A 27,645-nucleotide genomic window follows, 5' to 3' on the forward strand; every position below is an offset into this window, starting at 1 on the left:
ATGTAAATTAAAACAATGAAGCCCCCTCACCTGCTGGTCTTTCTGCTTTTCTGGTGATCTGGTTTGATTAGTAAGGTCTGCAGACATTACTAATCACTCAGTTTTTGACCCGGAGCTCAGTGAAGAGCTGCGGCTGACAGAAGAGAGAGCCCAGCAGGAGCAGCTGCTCCCACTAGTCAGGTACTGACTCAAGCCTGACTGCATTTCCACTCGCCTGCACTGCATTTCCACTCGCCAAATGCGAGCAGGTGAGTAGAAATTTTGAGCCCTGGCCTAGGCCATCTTTATGTAGAGCAACAGTTCTTTTTTTCAGATCCTCAGAGAGTTCTTTGCCCTGAGATGTCATGTTGAACTTCCAGTGACCAGTATGAGAGAGCTAAAACACCAAATTTAACACACCTGCTTCCCATTCACACCTGAGACCTTGTAACACTAACGAGTCACATGACACTGGGGAGGGAAAGTGGCTAATTGGGCCCAACTTGGACATTTTCACTTAGGGGTGTACTCACTTTTGTTGCCAGCGGTTTAGACATTAATGGCTGTGTGTTGAGTTATTTTGAGGGGACAGCAAATGTACACTGATATACAAGCTGTACGCCCACTACTTTACATTGTAGCAAAGTGTCATTTCTTCTGTGTTGTCACATGAAATGATATCATAAAATATTTACAAAAATGTGAGGGGTGTACTCACTTCTGTGAGGTACTGTATATATTGCTATTACCCATTAAAGACCAAGTCCAGTTGTGCACAGTGAGGTTTCAGTTCAGGGTAGGCAGAACTGCATCGAGTGCCTTACCAGTTGTTTTATTATTCTCATTGCCTCAAAGGGAGAAAGATCCTCACTACCATTCCTAGGTTTGTCAAAGTATCCCTCTCGCCTCACTAGACTCCCTCTATTTCAAACCGAACCTTTAAAATGCAGAAACCAGAGCCACTGTAATTGGCTTGGCTACTGACAAAATCAGGAACTATGCCTTGCCGCCAAAATAACAGATGGCTTTTTATTCTAGCATTCTGCAACAATCCAAAAAATATGCATTTGTTTTGAAGATTTGGTTGGATTTAGGTTGTTTAGCACTGTTATTGTCTCCCTAATACAGGAGTTACATGCAGAAGCTTCTGACAAAGAAAAGTGGCATGATTGTTGGTGCAGCAAATAGCACAGTGGCTTGTGTTTGCACTATAACTACCGTATGTTGAGTTAAAAACTGTACTGAAGCTTGACAGGGCTTATATATGCTAATGCTACACAATACACAGCTATTTACCACTTTAACTACCGGTATGCAAACCTTGTAAGCATTCTTCATTTTCAGACTGGATATTTCCTGAACTGCATATAAGCAATATCTAAGGCCTTGCTCACACCAAATGCAGAGCAGATCCGCTCAGGTTTCTGCACACGCAGTGCAGTGGGTTGTGTCGCGTTTTTGATGTGTTCCGGGCCGTTTTTGGTAAAAAAAAATATATATATTTTTCTTTTTTAGTTTAACATGGGCTTTCAGTGCGTTCCAGGCATTTGCATGCATTTTTGATGCGTTTTCATGCGTTCCAGAGCAGGTAAAATAGGGCTTGCTGCAGTTTTTTCAACTGCTCTGGACCTGCGTGCTGCGATGTGAACTGGAGCAAAAAATTCCATTGGAAGACATTGGACGCAGTTTTGATCCGGTCTGCAACTGCTCTGCTCTGCACCTGCTCCGCGCTTGGTGTGAACAAGGCCTAAAGGATGTGTATAGGCATGACCTGGGTTTACCCACAAACCTCTATCCCCCTCTAGATATAGCTCCAGCATTACTTTTTTATTTTACCTGTAGCAATAAACAACTCTTATTACTCCCTGTAATGTTGTTATTACCAGGCTTGCAAAAACCCTGCAGGGGCAGCTGCTGGATGAAAGGATCAGCAAGGGGCCTTGGGTCAGTTATATTCAGTCATATAGCAACATTGTTTAGCTGGGGGAAAAAATCAGTGCATGCATGCAGAGAGGGGCAGAGATAGACAGACTTCCATAGTTCAGCAGAGCAGAACTCAGGGCTGACAACGCTGTCTGGGATTTCTGGGCAGCAGTGTTGTCAGCTCACAGCAGGAAGTTGGGAGCGTACTGAATTTCTGGCAGCACAAGCAGATATTTTTTCTGTACTTGCTGCATTTTTAAAGGGACAAAACATATTTAATGTGTATGTATTTGCAGATTTGCACTGTGTATGTTTTTTTTTATTTTATTTTGCCCAGACATACACTTTAAATAAAACCTTCTTCTATTACTGTTTACAAAATGTCCTGCTATGCATGCTAGTGGCCAGAATGGAATCATTGGACAGAAGGAATTCTGCGTGCCATGGAAGCAGTACAGCACAATGGTGTTAATAGTAGCAGTGGAAAAAAGAATATATCAAAATTCCAAACTGTTTAATAGTTGAAAAGCCTTTTTTTGGCAGAACTCTACGAGACAGACAGAAAGCTGCAGCTGTACATTTTTTTTAATGAAGACTCTTGAGATCCTGCTTGATTTGTGACCTAGTTTTCCCAATAGTGAATTCAAAATTATTTACAACATCTGGCAAAAAGTTTACACTGATGAGTACTTAATTACTGGTTATATCTTGAATGTCTTTTCATTTGTGTCCTCATCCATAAGGAGAGACGCTAGTTCGGGGAGTGTTTATCTAAATTATGGAGTTTTTATGTAGCTTAATGGACATTTTTTAGCATTTTCCTGAACTGAAAATATGATTTTAGCTCTAATACAATCTTACAAATACAGCTGTTCGGAAGGCATTTTGGTGGAGATTTAAGTGTTTTTTTCCGTGGTGGAGATATTACAGCTGTGATAAGAATGGGTCGACAGACCTATATCTGACTCAGGCAGCTATATCTCCAAAAACCAAACATTACCCCCTGTAGAATGACCTGTGGCTGCAATTACAGTGTAAGCTCTTTGGGGTCAGTCTAGTTTCTTTGCTGAATATGCACATTCTTATTGGCAATAACACTGTTAGAGCTGCAGCTAACGATTACCGGTATTTTCAAAATCGATTAGTTAGCCGATTTATTAAGTTCGAGTACCGTATATACTCGAGTATAAGCCGTCCCGAATATAAGCCGAGGTACCTAATTTTACCACAAAAAACTGGGAAAAAGTATTGACTCGAATATAAGCCGAGGGTGGGAAATGAGGCAGCTACTGGTAAATGTACAAAATGAAGATAGATACCAATAAAATTACATTAATATTTATTTAAAAGAAAAACAATAACCTAGCTCTGTAAGTGGAAAAGGGGGTACATGGCTACATATCATGTACTACGGATCATTTAACTCATTCATATTAGCAGAGGATAATTGTAAATCTATTGTTCAGTGCATTCTATATGTAGTATATATGACATGTACATATAGAGTGCCTGCAACAATACATTTACAAGGATCCTCTGCTAACATGAATGGGTTAAATGATCCATAGTACAGGGCTATATACAGATCATTTAATCCATTCATGTTAGTATAATTGTAAATGTATTGTCTGCACTGTATTAGCAGTATATACTCCTATATAGAGTATATACTGCTAATACAGTGCAGACAATACATAATTGCTTAATAAATCCCCCCAAATCTGCCCTCACTCACTGTGTCCGTGTGCCGGTTAACGATCAAAACTACGGAGCAGGGACGAGTCAGCGGCGCGCTGGTCCAGTGGGAGGAGCTCCAGGTGGGGTCCTAATTTAGCTGACTTAGAGGTGCCTGCCCGCTAAATTACAACCCCACCTGGAGCTCCTCTCGCCTGAACGGCCACCTAAATTAGGACCCGGAGACTGCCAGATGACCCCGCTCGGAGCGCCGCCCACCAGAGCAGCAGTGACGCGCCGCGGCGAGGTAAGTAAGAAGAAACCTGACCAGCTCGAGACGCTGACTCGAGTATAAGCCGAGGGGGGCACTTTTCAGCAAAAAAAATGGGCTGAAAAACTCTGCTTATACTCGAGTATATACGGGAACCAGTTAATCGGGATAAAAACAAATGGCTCCAGTGATGGACTACTAGTTTGTATTGAGATTGTAGTCCATTACAGGAGCAAACTTGGAGCGGTGGAAGTAAAAAAAATAAAAAGTCTGGTGTGCAATATAGTGAAATGGAAAGTTTAAAATTATACAGCAATCAATGCAGAATACCACCAGCTATAGAGGAATACAGTAAATCCCAACTTGCTTCTGAGATCGGACCTATCTGTCGGCGGTTGTCATCCCCCCATGCCTGCTTTTCCTTAGTACTTCTTCTTCTCCCCGCGTCCCTGTGCCGATCGTGGATTTGGGCGAGCACTGAGCGTGAGGCAGGGAGGAGGTGCCGCGCGTGGATGTGGGCAGGTCTGGCAGTGGTAAGTGTGAGGTGGGGGGAGGGGAGGCATGTGTGGAGCATTGAACAGGGTCAACTAATCGAAAGCCGATTAATCGATGATTGAAAACATTGACAACTTTTTCAATCATTGATTATAATCGACTAGTCGTTGCAGCCCTAAACACTGTTGCGTTCACTATAGACCATTAGTGAACAACAATTTTAAATTCTTCCAAAGAAATCTTAGTTGGATTACGGTCTGGGCTCCGACTGGACCATTCTCAGACATTAGGATTCTTGGTTTTAAAACACACCAGTGTAGTTTCAGCTGTATGTTTAGGGTCATTGCTGAAAGGTGAATATCTGTCCCAGTTTCCAGTCCTTTAACCCCTTTGTGACGGGAGACGTACACTGTACGTCCCGCCACAAAGGGACCAAATGACTTGTCACGTACACTGTACGTGACGAGTTATTTGCTGCACTAGAAGGCTGCTAACCGCTGAGAATCAGAGGTTACCATTCATTAATGTATCCCTCAGTTTAGAGGCATCCATTAATGAAAGGGTTAACCTTTTTCAGACACCCGATACCTTAATATCGGGTGTCTGAGAGTCAAAGCAGAGCTTTTGCCGGCATTCTGACAGCTCGTATAGATCGAGAGATATCTCTCTCAAGCTATACTGGCTTTTTTTTCACTTTCAGGAATAGATACATAATGTATGTAATCCTGAAAGAAGAATGCTTCAGTTTTCTGATGGTTGTTGGAACAATCAGAACACTAGTGACAGCTGAATCCTGAAATGCTGCAGGATCAGTGTCACTAACTTATTATCGGCTGTTCTGAAGTTTGAAGCAGCCTGATAATAACCAAAAATGTATTCATTTATCAATCAGTAATAGTGAGATTAATTCACAATGACTGCTTGATATAATTAAATAAATAAAATAAAATTTTTAAGTTTAAAAAAAATAGTGAAAAGTGTGGAAAAAAAATTGTGAAAAGTGTAAAAAAAATTAAAAATAAGGGACAAATAAATAAATTAATGTATTTATTGCATTTTTTTAAGCTGTGCTGGTTTTGTAAAAAAAAATACTACAAATCAAAACTGGGAAAAAAAGTGTTTTTTTGTTTACGTCTTTTCCTATTTTTATATATTTTATTTGTCCTAAGTGAGGCGTTAGACACACATATGTGATATAAATATGTAGCCCTATCTGTCCTCTAAAAAACAATATATAAATGTGACGGTGCACTTTGTAAGAAAGTATATTACTGCTGTGGAAGAATCACACAGCAAAAATGTCAAAAGTGTGTCAGTCATTTACGAACAGAAACTAAAAACAAGCTCAGTCATGAAGGGGTTAAATACTCAGAACTGCTGTGTATGTGGCTCAAACCATCTTCACTAGTCACTGCTAACCATGCTCACAATGTAATCCAAACACCTTAATGCATCACTCGTGATTTTCTGTGGTGATTATTATCAGCTTTCCATTGAATATAAACCAAGAAGTTTAGTTTTGGTCCCATGAGACCAGAAAACCTTTACTGCATATTTATTATCATTTCCATGTGGTTGTTAGCAAATGTCAAGCATGCTTTTTAGCCATGGCTTTATTCTTATTGCTTTTCACCAGATCTGTGTTACAGTTGGTCCATGAATGGTTTTTCCCATCATAGCTCTGAATCTCTACATCTCTTTCTGAGCACAACTGGCCATACATTTGTAGTTCGTTTTTTTGGGGTTTTGTTTCGTTCAGCCCCAGGGGCTGAACATGTAAAAAACGAAATTCTCCCCTAGTGGGCTTTTTTTATCCTGACAGCCGACACCCCAAACAAAGACTGCAGCTGATTGATTGCAGTCACTGTTCGACCGGCAAATTGTGGCCTGGTTCGACCACCTCGTTTGGTCTGTTGAATCTTCCATTGGAAGCATTTTGTTATAATTGTTTGATAAGTATCAGAATTGTCCTAAATCCACTGCACACTTGTTGCGTTATCTCAAAGATGCTATTTAGTTCTTATCGTGAACTGCAGAGTATGTAGCCTTTATGTTGTAGAAATCTAAGAGTGGGAATGATTGAGCAGTTTTATCAAAATATAATGGGAGGACTGAAACCAATCCATCCAAAAAAATGTTGTGTGTTGTCAGTCCACAACAGGGCTTAAAGCTTAGTGAATTTCAGGCAGATCAACAGAACTTGCAAGGTCTGCAAAGGGAGAAAGCACAGGCAAATGTGCATGTATTGCAGAGATGTACAGCATATGTTTTCTATTTTGCCTTGACATTTAACACACATTTAATATTTAACACATATTAGTGCAAGCATACCCATGATTAGCTAGATTAGAGCAAGGCAGAGAATTTCAAATACATATTAGATAGAGAATGGCACTTTTATTGTCATCTTCTTATTCTAGTTGGTTTACAAAGATTCATTTTATTTTGACTCAACAGGCTCAGATTGAGGTTGTTCATGTGAAGATGGAAAACATGCAAGATTTGTTTGAAAATCGGCAGGCCAGCCTAAAGAAGTTGGCTGACAAGCAAGTACGTCCAGTGCAGTTAGTGGCTCCTCGACCTGAGAATCCCCCCAGAGCAAAGTCTCCCCTGTTCTCCCCGAAGCATGGTAATTGGTTTATGTAATATGTCTGTATAGAACGTTACAGGAGTGTAACCTTTTTTGTTGTTGTTATAACTGTTGTACATTTCTCAAGACCAACAGAAGAGCCTAAATCCAATTTCATCTACTGTAATCTCAGACCCTTTATTCTAGTAAGGTTTTATTCTAGTAAGGTTTTATTAAAGTATTACTCCAAACAAAGAACATCATTTAGTCAAGCTAGTAACCTGCATCTGCATTATGTATTTGGTTGTACCTTCTTAAAGAAAAATGTTACACATTATGTACAAAGAAAAGTTTTTGTTGGATACCACAGATTCTGCATTCTAACAATAAGGAAGCCTAGAGGGAACATTTCCCCATCAATAACTGCAAACCTAATGTCAACTGTGGGGAGCTGATTGGTAAGATATAACCATCAGTATGCAGAAACTTCTGTAACTCACGGAAAACACCAAAAGGAAGCATAGAGCCCCTGATACCTAATATTATGTATGTTTATAAATATTTTATGTCCTAATTGGAGTTCTCTTTAAAATATATTTGATCTTTGGTTGTTGGATACCTAATAAGAAACTATAACCCAACAGCCCCTAGTGACGTGGGTTGTAAGGAACATAACAACTCACCACTTACTAGTGTGTGGCACAATATAGCCCTTTTAGAACAGAAGGTATTCACATGTCTCATTCCATCACATATCCCAGAAATAGAGGGATTATGTCTTATTTTGGAATAGTTGGCAGGGCCATGCAAATAATAATTTTTTATGTCCTATCTATAACTATATATCCTGAACCTGGCGTATAGCACAGATGCATATGAAAAGCATCCAAAGTATGTTTTTAAAACTTGTTTCACTAATGATTGCCGAGCCAAAAAATATTGTGGCCATATTGGCAGAATGTAGTATCTTTTGTTATATGTACCCTTATTTAATAATGTGACATAAAGGGGACTTACTACAGTCCAAGGTCATTAAAAACAAAATTATTGTCAACAAAAAGCATTTCACCTTTCTGCCAGAACAATAAGAAAAGATTCTACCACTGACCTGACCTGTAGATGGAGAATGCCCTATCTACTCTATGTATGGCTGTGTTACTTTGGCTTCTATACAAAAGTTATATTGTCGTATTGTTTTTTGATCCTGAAATAAAGGTATGGATTTCAATTCAAGTCTCAAGTTCTCATTTGACATAACGCTGCCAGGGAAAAGGACCACACGGAAAATGCAAACTTCTCGCAAGGTAACAGTTGTCATGAAAGCATGCTTGTCTTCCATTTGCACCCCAGAAAATGGATATTTAATGAACCATCATTTTTGTGTAAAAGGAACAGTCGTGTCTGCATGAATAGCAGATTTCTAAATTTCTTACAAAACTTGGCTATCAACCAAAGCATCCTAATCCAACCAATATACTTTTCCTGAGTGGAGTTCTGAAAATTGCTCAAACAGCCTAAGCTACTGCAAATATATTCATATTATTATAAGAGCCTATTAAAATCACAGAAATTAAGCAATGACTATACCATGCCTATAGATGCTTTAAAAAAAAAAGAAGTAGAACTCCCTCCACCTTAGTTGCACCATAGGCTGAGCGATGCCTTAATCCAGCAATGTGAAGTGTGCTAAGCCTTCAATTTTACTGAGTGGCAGACTCTGTTTCCCAATATGGAGAAACAAATGATTAGCACATTGCTCTTCACTGGATGGAAGTACCATTCCCTTTCCAGTATAGCTAAGAGATGAGAAAATGAGGGATATCAGTAGGTTTTTATCTGTAGAAAACTGTAATTTTGAAGTAAAGATTTTGGTTGGCATGACCCACCACCTTTTATTTTTTTTTTACCCTTCTCTGATAAAGTTAATGGCCTGGCCCACCTAAACCAGCCTATTCTAGCCTAACTCTACTAAATAAGTCATCATATTATATACTAGTTTTTGAATTTAGTCCAGCTAATCAATCAAAATCAAATTACACATAAACTGCTTTAGACGTGCAAGCTGGATTAAAGGAGAACTATGAGGTGAGTGCTTTTCACTCACCTCATAGTTCTAGCTGACCTGTGACAATGAGACTGTCACAGGTCGGCTCAGTAGATCGGGAGGTGAGCGAACACATACCGGCGTTCGCTTACCTCTCGATCCTGGCACAGCTCTCTGCCGGGACAGGGGAGGGGCTGGATTCCCCCCTCCCCGCTCCGATCCGCCAGCGCTGACTGGCGGATCGGACGGGGAGGGGGCGGGTACAGCTGGCTCTGCCTCTAGATAGGCAGAGCCAGCTGTCACTCACGCAGCTGGGCGGATCCCGGCATAATTGTCGGTATTCGCTTCAGCTGCGGCGTCAGTATACCGCGAGCTGCAGCTCGCTGTATACTGAGCTTTGGGTGACGGGAGGACGCTAGTTTGTGTCCTCCCGTTACCCTAAGGAGAACTATGGGGAAAAGCCTTAACCCCCTAGTTCTCCTTTAAGTTGTATAGTGTTTTCCACAGTCTAACGTTTTTCCTGGTACCTCCTCAAGTACAAATATCTATAAATACCAAAGTACTTTTCTTCAAAGCATACTTGTTTATTCTTATTAAAACTGTACATCAAAGTGTTTGCACGAGTTTGTGCATTGGGAATTATTGCTCATACTTCTATTTCTTAGCAATGGCTTTTTTTTTTACTTAAATAGCCCATATAACATCTATAAGGAGAGATTGATGATCTTCTGGAGGTGTTAAAAGAAATGAAGAATTCAGCAACCTTGGGAGATCTGCCACGTTTAACTGAGAATGTATTTTTCATACAGCTTTCTCCTACGTGTAACATTTATCATTCATGGAAAATAAGGTGCCCTTATAAAAAAGATTACATAATCTGACAGTTTGGTGGAGCATTGCCCCATGACATTGGATGGTTTTATGTCGCTCGCTGCTTTACATAAATTGTTAGGCTTGTAGTCTCCTCATTCTTCTTTTGAGCTGCTTTTACTTTGCGTCATTGTCAGCAGCCGAACTGCTAGCACATTGAGTTCAGTATACACTTCTGAATATACAATTTTATTTAAAAGTTTTAATGCTGCTGTTTCCAGAACAGGAATTGAGGGGAAGTCTTCCAATCTGGAAACTTATTGCTGTGACAGTTGTCTAAGAGAGGACCTACATCACTTTGGATAGATTTCTTTTCACTTGTGCCTACAGGACATGCAGTAAAGGGAGATCTTCCCGGGGGTTTTAATCCATTCAAATCAAAAGGTGATTGATGCTGCTCTTTTCACATCAGAGCCTCCCTTTTACATCAGAGTCCCGTTGATATCAGATCCCCCTCCTTTCAGGGATCCCCCTTCACACACTAACAACCCCCTTCCCCATCAGAAGCCCCCTTCTCATGAGGATCCTTCCTTTACACCAGAGTTCCTTCTTACATCAGTATCCCCTCTTTCACATCACAAATCTTCATATCAGAGCATAGGCTTCAGCAGCAAGGCAGTTGGGGGGAGACTAAATGGACCTGGATAGAGTTGAACCTCCATTTCGTCCTAAATCGATCCCATCCTCCCTCAATTAGTGTCATGCTTTTTCATGGTGCTGGCAGCCGGCCCCCCTGCAGTATAAAAATGCATGCGGCTGTGTGAAAATGTTGCAGTACCCCAGAGATCGCAGCAAGGGTGCCTCCGCACCCTGGTTGAGAAAGGATGTTCTACTCAACAATATGAGATAGTGAACACTACATTACACAACATTCAAAATCACAGAAAATTCAGGAGTCTAATCTTCAAAATATGGATCTGTCTCTGAAATTTGGGACATGTCTGCCTTTCAACTAAGGTTCAGTAGGCTAGTGAGAGTAGAGCGTATGGACACTCTGGAGTTAATGCAGGTGATTGGTCACTAGAAGTTGCTGCATTGCAGTAGTTTTCCCTTGCTTCCTCCAAATGATATTTTAACCTGTAGATGGTAGCAGAAACTTCAATGTAGATATATTTTGTCACTCTAAAAAAAAACCTGGAGCTTTGTTTGTTTTTTAGGCAAATGATTTGCAGCAATTTGCCATACTTACCTATAATTAGTTGTATGCATTACTTTTATAATAATACCCCTTACAAATAAATCAGTAAAAAGGATAATTAGTTCACATTCCCAATTGAAATTGTGGTGCATTATCTATATTTCTTCTAGTAGGAATAAGGAGTTTTGTTAACAAAAACAAGTTATTCATATTGTTACTACTTACACACCTTTCAGTAGAAGTCACTGTAGTTAAAACCAGTTATGTTTCCCAAACCTTTCCTGAAAAGCCAAAAACAATGTAAAAGTGCAATACAAGACCTGTTAGTGGTAATTAACAAAACATTTGAGAAACCTGAGGTTCATTCATAAAAACTGCTGAGAAGGTGGAGCCCACAGCAGCTAACTAACAATCTGTTGCAAACAATAGATGAGGTCTGGAAATGCACAGCAGTCATACCTTTCTAGGGGGTATAGCAAGCTTGGAGAAAAACTTCTGTCATATGCTTCCCAGTTGGATGTTCAAGGACCTGGCCATCAATAAGGCCCATAAAGTCTCAATCAACCTCAAATGTCACTTTTCTGAAATGAAATGTCTTGGTGGACAGCACCATTGTTCTCAGCACAGTGCTGCCAGCAAATTCTAATACTTTTTTTTATAAGTATTGCCTTGACCTCTAAACTAATTATTCATCTGTAAAACATTCACAGTAAGAGTTGCTTGAATCCTAAGCCCACATTCACTCTAGCCACGTTAATGAACACGTAGTGTGTTTTGCTGTGTTTGTTTTGCATCAGCGTAGGGCAGTCCATTCATTTGTACGCCTGAGAAACAGGGCAAAGAAGCTCATGCAACAGTTTGAGCTGCAAGCATTGCACTTTTTTGTCCATGCATTTTTGTGTGTAAACGTGTATGCCAAGACGTGTATGCCAAGACGTGTTTGCCACTTTTAGGATGCCATTAAAAATTAATGGTAACACGCGATTTTCGCATGTTGCAGGAATGCGTGCATATCGCAGGATTTTGCACTTGTTCACACATATGGCTAGAGTGAATGGGATCTACCACTTAACTTACTATAAAAATGCTGAAAATGAACTCCTAATCAGAACCCTCATCTTAACATTTAACCTAATCTATAAAATTACTACATAATTTGGACCAAACACCTAAGTTTTACCCCAACCTTCACACTTAACTCTAAGGATTTACCCTTTACCTGCACCCTAAAGCCCAACTCTGCTACTGTTAAATCCACCTGTGCAGTGGGGTACTCCCCACAGTGAATGGCTTAAATGCTCACTTGCTTACGGGGGATGGGAATAAGTACAAATACTTACCTTATTCCTCGATCCTTCAGTAGCCAGCACTATCCTGAACTGTCCGAATGTGGACAGGCCCTCACATCCTCACTACTAGTCAGGCATTGTATGTCATGACGTAAGAGAGCTATGACATGCTGGGCAGCCAAGTGAAGTAGCTTTGGTGGACACGTTGCAAGGAGAGGAGGACGCCTGCAGAAGTGAGGAATAAGGTAATTATTTTTATTTATTTCTATCCCCCCTAGCTAAATGAACATTTAAACCATTCAGTATCAGGGGGAACTCAGTGCATGGAGTGGGGCATTACCTATCATTTAATATGTAAAAGCTTCAAGCTTTTGAGTATCCATTAACTTCAACTCTTAACACTAAGGCTAACCTAACCTATAAACTAATCTCTAACACTAAGTCATCTATAACAGACCATATTTCACTTATTGGTTGCCTGGACTACTTCCAGCCAAAAGATAAAACTACGGCACCAAAATTTAAACATGGAAAAACACTGTTGTGGTTGTGTATTTAGGAGGGCTTCTTTTAATGTGCAAGTATGCGAGAAGACAGACAATAAATAGCATAGATCACCATAAAAAATGCCAAAATATAGGACATGAGGTATGGGGTTCCTGCAACACCACCCAGAGCCAGATCTAGGAAGCAGTTCATAGACATGCACCTGGTGGCCCAGCCATCCAAACCTGGTTGGACTTAATCCTAAGAAGCAGTGTTAGGCAACCCATTATACCCATAGTAAGGTGAGCTGTTGGGGTTATTGTAGTAAACTATGGGAGGAGGGCATAACAGTGCAAGAGGAAGCAGAACAGTTGCAGATAATCAAGCTTTGAACTGTTTCATAAATCAGGCCCAGTGAATCAGTGAGATTTTACAGTTCTAAAATTCTGACCTGCTGGGTTGATAAGAAAGTTTAGAATCCTGAAAACCTCCCAGGGTCAGGAGATAGCTGGAAATGATATCAGGAAAGTGTACAAGATACCTTTCTCACTAACCACAAGACCACCAAGTCTTCTATATAACAATATGTACATCAGTGGTATTTCTGAGCCTTGTGCACGAAAGTGTCTGGAAAAAACTATGTTGCCCATTTGTTAATAGTAGTTGGTTATATTCAACTATAGTTTTACAATGTTGAAGACTTTTTCCTGCTTATGCAAGCAGCTCCTTTAAATGCTTAGAAGCTTCTTAGATGAGCAGCAAAATGTCTTTACCATTACAGAAGAAGTCAAATAAATTGAGACAAACTATTAGCTATACCGTGACCTAGGTAAATGAGACCCCTTACAGATATGTTACCCATTGCTAAAAAGGGAGTTGTCAAATGATTGCTTTTCTCAGCACAGATTGCTCTTCTTTTATACACAATGAGACTGGAGCAGTTGCCCATGGCAACCAATCAGCTTATAGCTATTATTTTTAGGCTTATCTAAACAAGCTGAGGTAGATACTGTATGGTTACTATGCACAGATGCTCCAGGTTTAGTAAATTCTCCCCTCTGTTTTTTAACGCTTGTACTTTAATTATGTGAATGTTTTTATATTTCAGATTGAGGTAATGCATGACTATCAAGAGAAGAGAAATTCCCTACAATTATTTATATCAGAAAGTGAAGACAGTCTGGACGTACTTAAAGGGTAAGCACATTGTTCTTATTTGTATGCTGACAATGCGTATGTTTAAAGAAAACTATGAGGTGAATGCTTTTCACTCACCTTATAGTTCTAGCCGACCTGTGACAACGAGACTGTCACAGGTCGGCTCAGCAGATCGGGAGGTGAGCGAACACATACCGTACGCTCACTTCTCGATCCTATCACGGCTCTCTGCCGTGACAGGGGAGTGGCTGGATTCCCCCCTCCCCGCTCCGATCCTCCAGCGCTGACTGGTGGAACGGATGGGGGAGGGGGCGGGTACAGCTGGCTCTGCCTCTAGATAGGGGCATCCCGACATAATTGTCGGGATCCGCTTCAGCTGCGGCGTCTCAGTATACCGCAAGTTGTAGCTCGCGGTATACTGAGCTTAGGTTGGCGGGAGGACGCCAGTTTGTGTCCTCCCGTTACCCTAAGGAGAACTATGGGGAAAAGCCCTAACCCCATAGTTCTCCTTTTAACTGTCATTTTCTTCTCTGCTTAAATGCGCAAAATAAATTCAGCTACATCTTCTGCACTGGTCATTCTAAGAAGATACAGCTGTCAGGTTTATACCAGATTGTTAGACTCAGTCACTACAACCTGTGCATACAGGGGTTATTGGAGAAGAAATACTGTAGTGTGAAATAAATAATGTTAGTCTTTCAATGCTTGTTCTAAAAGGCAGATATTATCTTTTTCCTTTTAAAAGAAAATTTAAAAAAGTGCATGGCCCTGACCTGGTATATTGATCTTATTGCTGCTGTTTAATCCGTATTTATCCCCTGGAATATCTAGACTAGATTTTTTAAAAAGTATTCAGCGAGAAAGCTTTTTGGGAGTAAAATAAGTGTCATTACCCATATTTACCAATATCTTCAAAATAACAATAAACACACCTTTAGAAATGTTTAGTAATGACAATCTGCAAACACATAATTCTAGATAATTGCAGGCTTTGTATTCTTTGTCTTCTGATAGTGGCCATTTTAACTAAGGGCAGATTAATATATCTCCCTTTACTTCCTGGAACTCTGGCACATGTGACTAGGACGTGTGACCTTGCAAGATCTCAGGGGAGGAAAATGTCATTCCCTGAGATCTCATGAGATTACAGATGAGATTTCCCAGCTGATCTATCCTTCCCAGGATTCAACGCTTGGACACATTACATCATTTGTGCCAAAATGGATCAGGAAGTGGATATACTCTATTTGTAAGATATGATGATATGATTTTTAGTGGAAGGGGGTAAAGGTCTGCTTTAATAAGTACTGTATGGTTCAAGGGTATCTCCAGGTACAGCACTTTGTTTAAGATTGATTGTGGAAGGCTCTGTCCGTTTTTTATTGCTGTCTGTGCCTCCGTTAAGAAGATTTCCCATAACAGGAAGTGTGAATAATCTCTATAACTGTGATACAGACAGCTATAACAAAATCTGCCTGTGTACCCACAGAGATTTCTCCTGATGTGTCACCAGAGATGCAAACACCCAAAAGAATACAGCAAAAACCCAAGACTCTAAAGGTGGCCATACACTTTACAACCCTCGTAAGACTATTGTCTTGCGAGGGTTGTAAAGTAATTTAAAAAACGTACGATCTGCCCATCTTGGACAGGCAGATCGTACATGCGATCATCGCAAGCCCGCCCCCCTGAGGGGTGGGCCTGCGATGACTGCAATGAGGGGCGCGCTTCCGATGACTGCAAACGGGCAGTGTGCGCGTGCGCACACCGGCCCGTTTGGCAGTTGTTGAACAAGGAGGCCACTAACTTGCCGAGAATCGGACGATTCCCGGCGGGTTTTCGACGGAAGACGTGCGACCGTACACTCGGGTGTATCTACTGCAAGGCAAACCAGGCATTTGCCTTTGGGCGGCACTTTAAAAGGCTGCTCCAAACCAATGAGGTGGACAGGGCCGGACTTGCCTTTGGGCATACTGGGCACTTGTCCATTGAGTCGAAGCTGGGCAGCACAGAATCAGCAAGCAGTGGCTGCCTAATGAGGCAAACTAGTCGGCCGCAAGGCCCTAAGACTGGCTGCCTAATTAGAGAGCTGCCCAGTAGAGGGGAGGGCCCAGTGAGATGTGGTCCAGCTGGATTTGTACAGGTCGTGGAGGAGAAGCAGCGGGTGGCTTGTCGCTGGCCATATTGCTCAAGTGATTTGATGGCGGGATGTCCCAGAAGCAGGCTGGGGACTGCAATGTATCCGGTTGGCACTGATGGCATTTCGAGCTGCAGGTAAGAGGAGCAGCACATGCATGCAGGGAAAGGGACAATTCACAGTCCTCCTGAGACCCCACACAGCCCACCATAGACCTCACACAGCCCACCATAAATCCTGCACAGCTCTCCTGAGACCCTGTGTGCGCTGTATCCAGTGACTGACAGGTTGTGCAAAATGTCCTAAACAGGATGGGGTGCAGCAAATTTAGATTGAGGGGGGTGCCCGAATTTAGTCTTGCCTAGGGCAGCACAAAATCAAAATACACCACTGCGTACAGTAGAAACGGTTGCACGCCTTCTATACACTTTGCGATTATCGTACGATGGCGGGATTACCAGCGATTCTCGTACGATAATCGCGCAGTGTATGGGCACCTTTAGGCTTCCTCCTCCTATTCCTGACTAATATTGAAGAGTTTGGCCCAGAGTCACAGTTTACATTTCTTAAACTTTAAAAAGTATTTTTTTCTGTTTTGTTTCAGGCATGCTATTCATGAGCTCATAGAGACTGAACGGATTTACGTGGAAGAACTTTACACTATTTTATTGGTGTGTAAATCACTCATGTCCAGTCTGTTTCTAAGTCCCAGGCTGTCTTGCCAGAGTCACTGACCAGGAATTAGCATGCAGAAAGCAGTTTCAAAGTAAAGTCAGTACTGATCTGCATACTGAAAAAAAAATATATAGAAAAGTCTACGCTATTTGGCAAAGATCTCAATACATTTGCACTAAGGCCCCGTTCACATTGAGCGATTTATCGCGCGATTTTTGTAGCGATATCGCTAATATTTCCGCACTATATCGCTCTATGTAGCTTCATCATTCACACTGCTGTATAATACTTTGCGCATAGATGCGCGCAGCATTTTTTCCCATATGTAGCATAGGCAAATAAATGGCTCCATACACATGGAGCCGTATTTTTGCGCTGTATAAAGATTCATAAAAGCTAAATGGAACAGAGATGTGCCCGGGCCCAGAAATTCTGCGTATTACACGTATGTGCGCATGTATACGCACGTACACGTGTACAGTGCGTTAAAGTTTCTATTAAAAATGATGCATTCTGGGATTGCATACAATTTATGCATATACGCGCAAATATGCGTACAATTTTGCTCTTGCATTGTGTGTGAATAAGGCCTAAAAACTATATACAGTCCCAAAATATTATCATAAAAGAATGTAGCACATCTGTCCATACAAAGTCCCTTAAGAACTTGCAGATAGCTGATGTTTAACTGTAAGAATATATCATCCACCGCAGTGTCAACATATCAACACCTCCAGCAAAATCCGATGTGATAGCCACCACCATACAGCTGAAAAGAACACACACTGAATCTTTTGACCCCACATAAGAAAGAGGTCAAATATCACTTAAAATGCACAATTCCAGATTCCAATGCGTACCCAATACATACATGCACGCATCCCTCTCTACACTGTCCTAGGATCCAGGGGGATCATGGAGACAGACAACAGGATTGAATACAGCAAATTATGCTGGGCCACTGGGCTGCACCATACCGATCACTGGTGGGGCCGCTATCACTTTACTGTCTGTGTACTGCTTTGCTGAATTCATTCCCGGTGGCTTTTTGCATGAACCTGCCTGCATCCTGGTCCATGATCCACTCCAGCCTGTTACCAGACAATGAAGAAGCAGCAGCAGACTGCTGAGATAATTTCTGTTCTCTCACCTCCTGTAAACTTGCTCACAGTGATAGACTGAAAGCACTCTACAACTGTGCTGAACCTTCCTCTGCCTGTCTGACGTATGGCGGATTAAACAAGGCTAATGTCAAAACCGATTCCTATACGTATACTAGTAATATGTACGCATACATTGAATGATTTATAATACATACTGAAGCTGAATAAATATTGTTTGTTTTTTTTGTACAAGTAATTTAGGTTTGATTAAATTGTCTTCTGTTTTAGGGGTATAGATCTGAGATGGAGAATCCAGCAATGACCCGTCTAATGCCACCCTCCTTGAGGAACACAAAGAATATTCTGTTTGGAAATATGCCAGAAATCTATGAGTTCCACAACAAGTGAGATACACACATATATATTTATTAAAGTCTAGAATTGCAAGAAAGAGATACAGTCATGTTCTCCATGATGTCATTAAACCTATTTAATGTTTTGTGTTTAATTTTGTAAAGAGTATTTCTACTGAGCCTTGAAAGCTGCATTGAAGCACCAGAAAGAGTGGGGTTCTGTTTCCTAGAAAGGGTAGGTACCTAAGCTATTTAATACTGCAGATGTGGACACAAAACCGTGTGTATTCCAAAATTAGATTAACCAGAAACTGTTTTTTTTTGGTTTTGATAATAACTTCAAGCTGCATCTGCGTAGCCAGATCCATCCATGTATCACAATCATTATGACAGATTCTCAGTGAATATTAGATTTTTAACTCATTTAAAAAAAATGTTTAATCCTTTTATTAGAGTTTAAAACAGAACATAAGGACATGCAATCTGAGGTAATAGTCATATAAAATGTTGTATAACGCAACAAAAGTGCATAGATGCAGATTACAAAAGTACAGATAGTAACCTTGCATTTGATCCCAGGGAAGGTACATGTGACTGCACAAGATCTCCAATGTAACGACAAAAATGATTGATTACCTCAAAATGTAGTAAAGCACCAAGGCTATAGTTAATATTTTAACTAATTTTTAGGGAGAAGTCTGCAGAATAAGACTTCCTCTGATGTAATTGGAAGAATGAGACTTCAGGGCTAGGGAAGTAGAGCCAGAGTTTAAAATGAGTAGGTTTGGTAGAGTGAACAGTGCGCCACATATAATTGAGATTGCAGTTCAATTTTTATGATGATACTCAACATGTTTCTGTGGTTAACTGACACCACTTCATCGGTGCTTTTGCGGGTGATGGTTGGAAGAAAACTGATTTGAGATTGGGTATCCTGGATTTGTCTTCTCTTGCATGGATTATGGGTCTGCTCTGTTCCCCAGTCTAGCAGCCCTTACCCTCTGTTCTCAGTCTCAAGCTCTCTTACTTAGTAGGTCTAGATGGGCCATCTGCTAATGGTGGCATTGCCAGACCAGCTGGCATGTCATGACCAGATGCATTTTCATGCATATGGCTGCATTTCCATGCATAGAAAATATGCATGTAGAAGAGAAAATCCACCATTTTTAATAGAGCTTGTTTACGCCAATGTGTTAAAGTGTGTTAAAGTTTCTTAGGAAAAAAAAATCTCTATACTGCATTTGGGTGCATTTGTCTGCAATTTGCCTCTGAGGTCAATTTAAATGGTGTTGCGATTTGAACCTTATGCTTATTGTGTATGACTTTGCTTACTGCCATTACATTAGAATTTGTATTCCATTGGATCAGCACTGAGAACTTAATGGCTTCATCACTGAAAACGGAGGTCATAGAAGACTAACTTTTCATCCTTCTTCATACAGAGAGAAGACTTTCAGATGTATGAAAAGTACTGCCATAATAAACCTCGATCAGACTCCCTCTGGAGACAATTTGCAGACAGTACTTTCTTTCAGGTATGTCATATGTGACATCAAAGCTTTAAAAGTGTATATATCACTATTTTGTTTAGTTTTGTAGAGAATAATAAATGATTAAAACCTCTGTCAGATTGTTTATATCCGCGCATGAAGATGTTGTCCTCTCCATTTGTCCTGGTGTCCATTGTCCCAGAAAGTAATGAGAAATCTAAAATTTGACAGTTGTCACCAGAACAAGAGGTAGGAGGAAATCTTCCAAAGGGGACACATGTTTTGGTGACAACTGTTCAGGGTAATTCCCCTCACCTTGTAGAGATTTCCTTTTTACTTTCTGTTGCATCCCTGGGACAGGAAGTAAAATTAAATCTTGCCAGTGGGAGGCAGAAAGCAAAGAATAAACTGATTCCCAACAATTTCCCAAACCCCCCCAAAAATGTGGCCATACATTCACTTTAAAGTAAATTATTCCTAAAAGAACTATGGGGTGCTCTCTGAGACGCTTACCTGGAAAAGGTTTGAAGATAAAAACAGTCAGAGAAAAGTCTGAAGTCCTTTTTTGTACTTGTTTTGGGGAAAAAACAATGGCAGCCTCCATGGTTCTCCCAGGCAGTGGCGTAACAACCGGGGGTGCGGGGGGGTCACTTGCGCCGGGCGCAGGACTGAGGGGGGGCGCCGTCACGACCCCCGCTAAACGAAGCCATGGCTCCCTCTCCCTGACACGATCACCTGGCTGTCATCGGGCGGCCGCTCGCTCTTCCGAGGCAAAAGATCTAAGTTAACCTGCTATACACAGTTGCTGTTTAAATGAGACAATTTATTCATATACAAATTGGTGGCAAAATGTCTGAGTGCTAAACTTTTCCCAGTATTTATGAGTGAGTTCCCATAGCCATACAGAACCTGTGACATTATTTCTATTTTTAATGTATTATGTGTTTTTGGTAAAGAGGTTGTCTGTGGCGTCCTTCAATGGACTTTTTAGAGAACATGCTGGAGGGATATCTTCCATCCAGATCTAGAAATATATGTGGAAAAAATATTCACTACTTTAACCCTTTCGCTGCCAAGGACGTACGTTGTACGGAGCTACAAAAGTGCTTCCAGCTGGCCAGACTCCCAAAATCTCAATTTTCCAAGTATAAAATAATTTAGCTGTTTTTAATCTTGTAATGGATGTCAATAATTTCCATGTAACCTAAAAACTGCATTGACATGAATACTGGTCAGTAGCAAACATGTGTCTCATGTTCATACAAAATTTGTTTGAAAATGACAGGCAGGCACCGATGCATTCCTTGTTCCTTATACAACATAGATATTTATAACCTCTGTTTAGGAGAAGCTTGCTCTTAGGCTGGGCACACACCTTACAACCATCGCAAGACTTTTGTCTTGCGATGGTTGTAAGGTACTAAAAAAAACGTCCAATCTGCCTATCTTGCATAGGCAGATCGTACTTGCGATGATCGCAAGCCACGCCCCCTGAGGGGCGGGCTTCCGATGACCGCAATGCCGAACGGGCAGTGTGCGCTTGCGCACACCGGCCCGTCCGGCTTTTATCTTCCGAACATGCTACACACCCGCCGAACATCGTACGATGCTCGGCGGGTTTTCAAACATGTTCGTAAGTTTAAAGTCGTGCAACCTTACAGTAGTAGAGGTCGCACGGCTTCCACACACCTTGCGATAATCGTACGATCGCGGGATTTCCAGCGATTATCGTAAGGTGTGTGGGGACCTTTAGGGACCAATAGCCACACTAAATTTAATGTACCCCATCCTGACCTTTGCTGCCCACTTACAGTAAAAATATTTAATAGTCCCTGTAACATTTACTGGCCTACACCAAACACTTATTTGGGCTCATAGAGAGACCTATGTTCCTTCCATAGGATGGAGTTAAAAATGGTATCCTGCACATCTCATATAATAAGCACAAAAAAAAGAGGCGAAATAGGAGTGCTAAAGCCCTAAATAAGGGGCACTGACCACTTGCTTTGCTATGTCGGGGTATTTCCAACAGCAAAAGGAAATATAGGTCTTTTATATTGAGACTGGACACGTTGATCAGGATGGGGGATTTAATGTGGCACTACATTTAAAGTGTATTTTCACTTTTGCAGTCAAATTTAGGAAAACCCCTCTATATGTTCGCTATGTGTTCCCATTCACACAGCATACTGAAAAATAATTAAAAAAAAAAAATTTTTTACCTTTTAGATGTTTTGTTAAATCAGGCAGTGGGCTGTCCCAATGGAAAGTCTTGGGACTGAAATTTGAGGATTGTGTTTATCTTATAAGCTTCATTAACATACAATGGACAAGCCACCTCTGAATGGACAAGACCCCTCAACCCTCACAGCCCCTCCTAACATTTAAAAGAATTAGAAGCAAGTAATTCTAACCTGTAAAACCCTAACCCAAGTAAAAGCTATTTAAACTGCAAGCATTTCTTTTTTTTTTTTAGATGGCAACATGTAAAAAATATAAAATAGGTGATATCCCAATTTGGCTTCAAAAGTAAAAGTACACTTTAAGGTGTGTCTGCAGCCAAAGGGAATAGTTAAAGTATGTCAGGTGTTTATTTCCATCTGTGTACCTGCTGGGGAGATTTACAATTTGTTTTTGTTTTGGTGAATACTGTCCCAAGGACAGAAAGTGATGGGAAATCCAAAATGTTCCAGTCATCATTGGAACAGCAGGTGAGGTTAAATCTATGTGGGGGCACCTATTCCAATGGCAATTGTTTAAGACATCACCCTTTACTATGGGGAGATTTCCTTCCCTGTCTAGCATGTAGGAAAATCTCTCCCACACAGCAGAGACAGCAAAGAAGGAAATCCTTTAAGCTTTTTTTTCTCCATAAAAAAATGGCTATAGATACATTTTAAAGTTGACCTTTACCCCCTTTTGCATGCTCATATGAAATTATCTTATATTCATTAGTTTAAAAAACAAATTTTTATTTGACTTTTTTCCACTTCCTGGTCCACTTTGGAACAAATGATGTAATCAAGCCCAAACATTGCATCCTGCATTACATCAGCAGAACATTGCTGGGAAATCTCATCTGTAATCTCATGAAATCGCAGGGAAAGGCATTTTCTTCCCCTGAGATGATGTGCATGGTCACATGTCCTAGTCGCATGTTCTAGGCACATGTGCCAGAGTTCCAGGAAGGAAATCTAGTAATCTGCCTTTAGTTAAAATGGACACTGTCGGAAGACTGGGTAAGAAAAGAAAAATAAGGTATTAAAAAATAAAAAGCCGACAATTATCTAGAAGTATGTGTTTGTAGATTGTCATTACTAAACATTTCTAAAGGTGCCTTTGTTGTTATTTTGTAGATAAGGGTAAAGTTCCTCTTTTAAATTTAGAAGACATACCTAATCAGTGCATAAAGAAATGAATTCCCTCCCCTCCCTTAGTTAATCCCCTCCCTTTTAGATTGTAAGCCCTCACGGGCAGGGCCCTCCTTACCATCTTGTCTTGGCCCTCCTTACCATCTTGTCTTGATTTGTATTGTGATTGTAATGTCTTCCCTATATTGTAAAGCCCTGCGCAAACTGTTGGCGCTATATAAATCCTGTATAATAATAATTCCCTGACATCTTATTCCTGGCACATACACTATGAGATAATATATAATGCTGACCTTCTAACATGCTTCAATAGGTTTATAGCCCACATGTTTACATTTTTACTGTTATATGATGGCAGCAATGGGTGAAACACCATTGCTGCCATCCTAATTGCTACCATCCTATAACAATATATTTTCAGCAGAAAGATTCCCTTATGACAGATGGAAGGAATATAAAACAGATGTTCTTATGTGTAGTAATTATAGAATGTTAAGATTTGTTTATATGTACTTTTTTAAGTTTTTACACTGATATCCTATTTTATATGATCTGTGTACTCAAATACATTGTACAGCGATTATCAACAGCTTGTGTATTTGTATTTTTAAGCAGACACGTATGATTCAGTTGTTATGTACTGTTAATTATAGCAGTCCGGTATATACTTTGTATTATGTTTAGGCATTGAATTGCAGTGCTAACAGTTAGCGCATGATCCTATTTGGTATTTTGAATAAATGCATTTCTGCATGTTGGGTATGAAGATATGATAAGCGCGTGTCCTTGCACAGGGGGGAGATATGAGATCTTCATGCTGAGCTGCGCTGACTTTGGGGGCTGTGATCCCACCTTCGCTCATCATTCTGAGGTTACTGCAGGGCACATGGCATGTTCGCAGGAATTCACACATCTGAAGACTGAAAATTCATTGGTAGCGTCTGTCAGCACACCGCTGTTCATGATGAGTAGATGTTACTGCAGGCCACATCACAGGTCTGTAAGCATTTTGTCACTGATGTTCAGACCCGGGTTCACTTGTGATGTGGCCTGCAGTAACTTCCATTCATCATAGATTTACACTGAGGTGTGTTTACATTCATAGGTAATGATTAAGGTCAGTGCAGCATGCTTTAAGATGTGACATTTTTACACCCATTTTACAGCAACCTGAATACGAATCCTTTTAAATCAATGATAATATTCACTTCTTGGCATATTGCTTTGACAGGAATGCCAAAGAAAATTGGAGCACAAACTTGCTTTAGATTCATACCTACTTAAGCCAATACAACGCCTAACGAAATACCAGCTGCTACTTAAGGTAATGATGTGCTATTGTACTTTGCTATTATGAATACAGTATATTGTACCCTAATATGGCTGATTGGAGCTAAAGGACTTTATAAACCTGTCCACAAATAACACATGTTGAACTTGTTAAGCAGATATTTCCTTTAAATGTGTTGTCTGGTGACGAAAATCTTGCAGTCTACTTCCATAACTACTCTTTTGCAGAGCCTGGTAATGTGTTGGAAGGTGACACTAAAGTGTCTGACACATAATTATGACAGGAACTGTCAGCATATGTAGCAAGCACAAGAGACTGACCATAGACCTTTTTTGCTCGGTTTCCTAAGTAGTTGTAACCATCATGTAATGCTTGAAAACAGAACTCCGTGCACCAGAACTTTCATTTAAATATACAGTACATCTTAATAGTCACAAAGGATAAAACTCCACTTTGCGTGCACCAAAAGCCTTTATAAACCCAAATATTACCTTGTAAACGTAGCAGTGACATCATCACTGTGCTGTACATAGCCTCTGCAAATCCCAGAGCTGTGGGAGGGACCAGTTAGGCCCCACCACTAAACTGCAGGACAGGGGCAGATACAAGACCAGTCATCCTGCTCATGGGAGAGAGCAGCAGTTACTGGTCTTGATTAGCGGAAGCTCCTTCACAACATAAAAAATTACTGGATTACTGCACAGATTTGAAAAAATAAATACATAAAGCACATCAAGATTTAAGGTGAGTAAGAATACACATGCCTCTTTTAGTTAGACAATATTTGCTTATCTCAGCTTTAAAGTACTAAAGGCTGGGCCTTTTTTTCCTTAATGCATTCTCTGCATTAAGGTAAGAAACGCCCAGTACCTTCTTGTGGAATACCTAACACCATTTTTTCATCAGGAACTACTGAAGTATAGCATTAAGTCAGAAGGAATCCGGGAATTACAAGAAGCCTTAGTGTCTATGTTGGATTTATTAAAATCTGTGAACGATTCCATGCATCAAATTGCAATTACAGGGTATAATGTAAGTATGCCACTGTTATTACAGTTACTGTAATAAACACATATTGATTTAAAAAAAACACCATTTATTGGATTCCTATTGTTTTCATCCACTGAAAGATCCCTTTTCCCTTGAGTGTTAGAGTATTTAACAACTATGCAGAACCCACCCTCCCCCCAATGCTAGCTCAATGTGTTATTGTCTCCCAGCTTGACTTGAATATGTCACATTGGCTTTTGATTGTGTTTTTTGGCTACCTCGTGGTCCACTTCACTTTGCCTTATTGCCTTAAATGTTTGTTTGTACCTTGTAGGGAGATATAAACGATCTGGGCCGGATACTTATGCAGGGTTCCTTCAGCGTGTGGATCACCCATAAAAAAGGACCCACAAAAATGAAGGAACTTGCTCGTTTTAAACCAATGCAGAGACACCTGTTCCTTTATGAGAGGGCGTTGGTGTTCTGTAAAAGGAGGGAGGATCATGGAGATGGACATGATAAAACTCCATCGTACAGCTTCAAGCACTTTCTCAAGGTATGTTGAGTATATGCTTGGCTGTGTTGTAAAAGTGTAACAGCTGCGAAGGTATAAAAAACTCCCTTTCTGTTTTCTTCTGGTAGATGAATGCAGTCGGCATCACAGAAAATGTGAAGGGGGATAATCGCAAGTTTGAAATTTGGTACAGTGGACGAGAAGAGGTTTATGTTGTACAGGTTTGTTTTGTGGAATGAAACGTTAACATCTCAAACTGGATATTGACTGAGAGCTCCACTTCACCCACAATGAGAGATCTACTCCACTTGCCTATATCTTCTATCAGCTCTGGAAAACTGCTAGTTATCTCCAGCGACACCATGCAACTCATGGTGTTGTTCAGCCCCTTACTCGCTATGTCCTGTGATTGCAAAGCTTGACTGGAAAATGCTTGAAAGCGCTTCCTCGGTCCCATGATGCCATCAAAAGCATAGATGGCACAAGTGGGGCTGAGTGACACCATGGGGGTGATTTACTAACCTAAACACACGCACGCACCAGGTGCGTGTGATTTTTACACAGCAAAGCGTATTTATCAACCAAAAAGTCTCTATAAGCATGTTTCCACTAATGCCATGTATGGAAAAATCATGCACATGATGCATATATAATGCTGCTTCACAGTTTAGACAAAAATGGTTAGCTCATGCATTTACATTCCTGCATTCATCAACGCAAGCAAAACAATGTAGAGCTAATTTACACAACATCACCTTGCAATTCAGGGCAGGGCTTTGCACAACACACCTGCTGGGTGTGTACACACTACAAAGGTGTTTAGATTCCACCCATAGATCATGCTGGGAGGGAACACACTACAGAGGTGTATACATGTTTGTGGTGTGTTTATAAGGTTAGTAAATCAACCCCCATGCATTGCATGGAGTTGCTGGTCATAGTTGGTTGGTTTCCAGTGCTAATTGCTGGACAACCGGAGCGTGGACAGAGGTTAAACATTGTGCTATGCATTTATTAGGTACATGCGTTTCAGGGCTGTTTACTGTTCCTTGAGTTGCATTAATCATTTAGTTTGACTTTGTACAATGTCAAAACGTTACACTTCTGCCGCCCCTATTATTACAGATCACAGGCTTATACTGTGATCTCATCCTCACTGGAACTGCTGTAAGGACTGTTTCACATTATTGTGCTGCAGTAATGCCGCAACACATGGCAATTCATTGAAGTGTGTTGCGGTCTGGTTCTTGCCGCAATTACGTGCATTATTGAAAATAAACGTGCTGACTTAACACAAAGGTATAACTTAAGTTAACATTTGTATCTTACTGCATTGCACAAATCTAAACCCAACCTGAAGGTGTATAGTGATTTTTTTTCTTTCTAATAGAATGTCTTCTATTAAGCCTTAATTATCTCCAATTAACTCCCTTCTCCTAATTTTTGCCTTTGCTAGTTTTTTTTAAAGTTTGTGTTTTTATTTTAGCCTTTCTTTGTGGATGGTTTGTTCATTTTCTTTTGTTAGGCCCCTTTTACATGGTCTGTTTAGGAGGGATCCATGCACGGATTGTGACATCACCATTGTGACATCCATGACCGTCCAGTTTTTTTTCTTCCTCTTATGATGGAGGAAAAAAAATGAAATTATCGGACCCATGTTGATCTATGGTGAATTTGATGTAAACTAACCTTTGTCCGTCTACATCAGATTACCCTCGATCCAGCACAATCAAGTATTGCAAAGCAAAACTCTGATTTTTCCGGACTTGGCCAGACTGTGTGTATAAGGCGGGGGGGGGGGGGGGGGGCCCTCCCATTTTGTTCC

At 40.6% G+C, this 27,645-nt stretch overlaps 1 protein-coding gene across 1 annotated transcript in view; it reads left to right on the top strand.

Annotated features, from left to right (window-relative positions):
- The window catches only part of MCF2 (MCF.2 cell line derived transforming sequence), a 107,996-nt gene that overhangs the window by 55,964 nt on the left and 24,387 nt on the right, over positions 1–27,645 (top strand). Inside the window, exons 13-23 of the mRNA XM_018564150.1 lie at positions 6,800–6,971; positions 8,127–8,215; positions 13,847–13,935; positions 16,638–16,704; positions 18,100–18,215; positions 18,330–18,399; positions 19,607–19,699; positions 24,257–24,349; positions 25,223–25,348; positions 25,641–25,862; positions 25,949–26,041. Of these exons, the coding sequence (XP_018419652.1) occupies positions 6,800–6,971; positions 8,127–8,215; positions 13,847–13,935; positions 16,638–16,704; positions 18,100–18,215; positions 18,330–18,399; positions 19,607–19,699; positions 24,257–24,349; positions 25,223–25,348; positions 25,641–25,862; positions 25,949–26,041 (1,230 nt within the window). The remainder of the gene's footprint in view (positions 1–6,799; positions 6,972–8,126; positions 8,216–13,846; positions 13,936–16,637; positions 16,705–18,099; positions 18,216–18,329; positions 18,400–19,606; positions 19,700–24,256; positions 24,350–25,222; positions 25,349–25,640; positions 25,863–25,948; positions 26,042–27,645) is intronic.

The sequence above is a fragment of the Nanorana parkeri genome, unplaced genomic scaffold (assembly GCF_000935625.1).
Source record: "Nanorana parkeri isolate BGI_ZX_2015 unplaced genomic scaffold, ASM93562v1 scaffold730, whole genome shotgun sequence".
NCBI classification, from domain to species: domain Eukaryota; kingdom Metazoa; phylum Chordata; class Amphibia; order Anura; family Dicroglossidae; genus Nanorana; species Nanorana parkeri.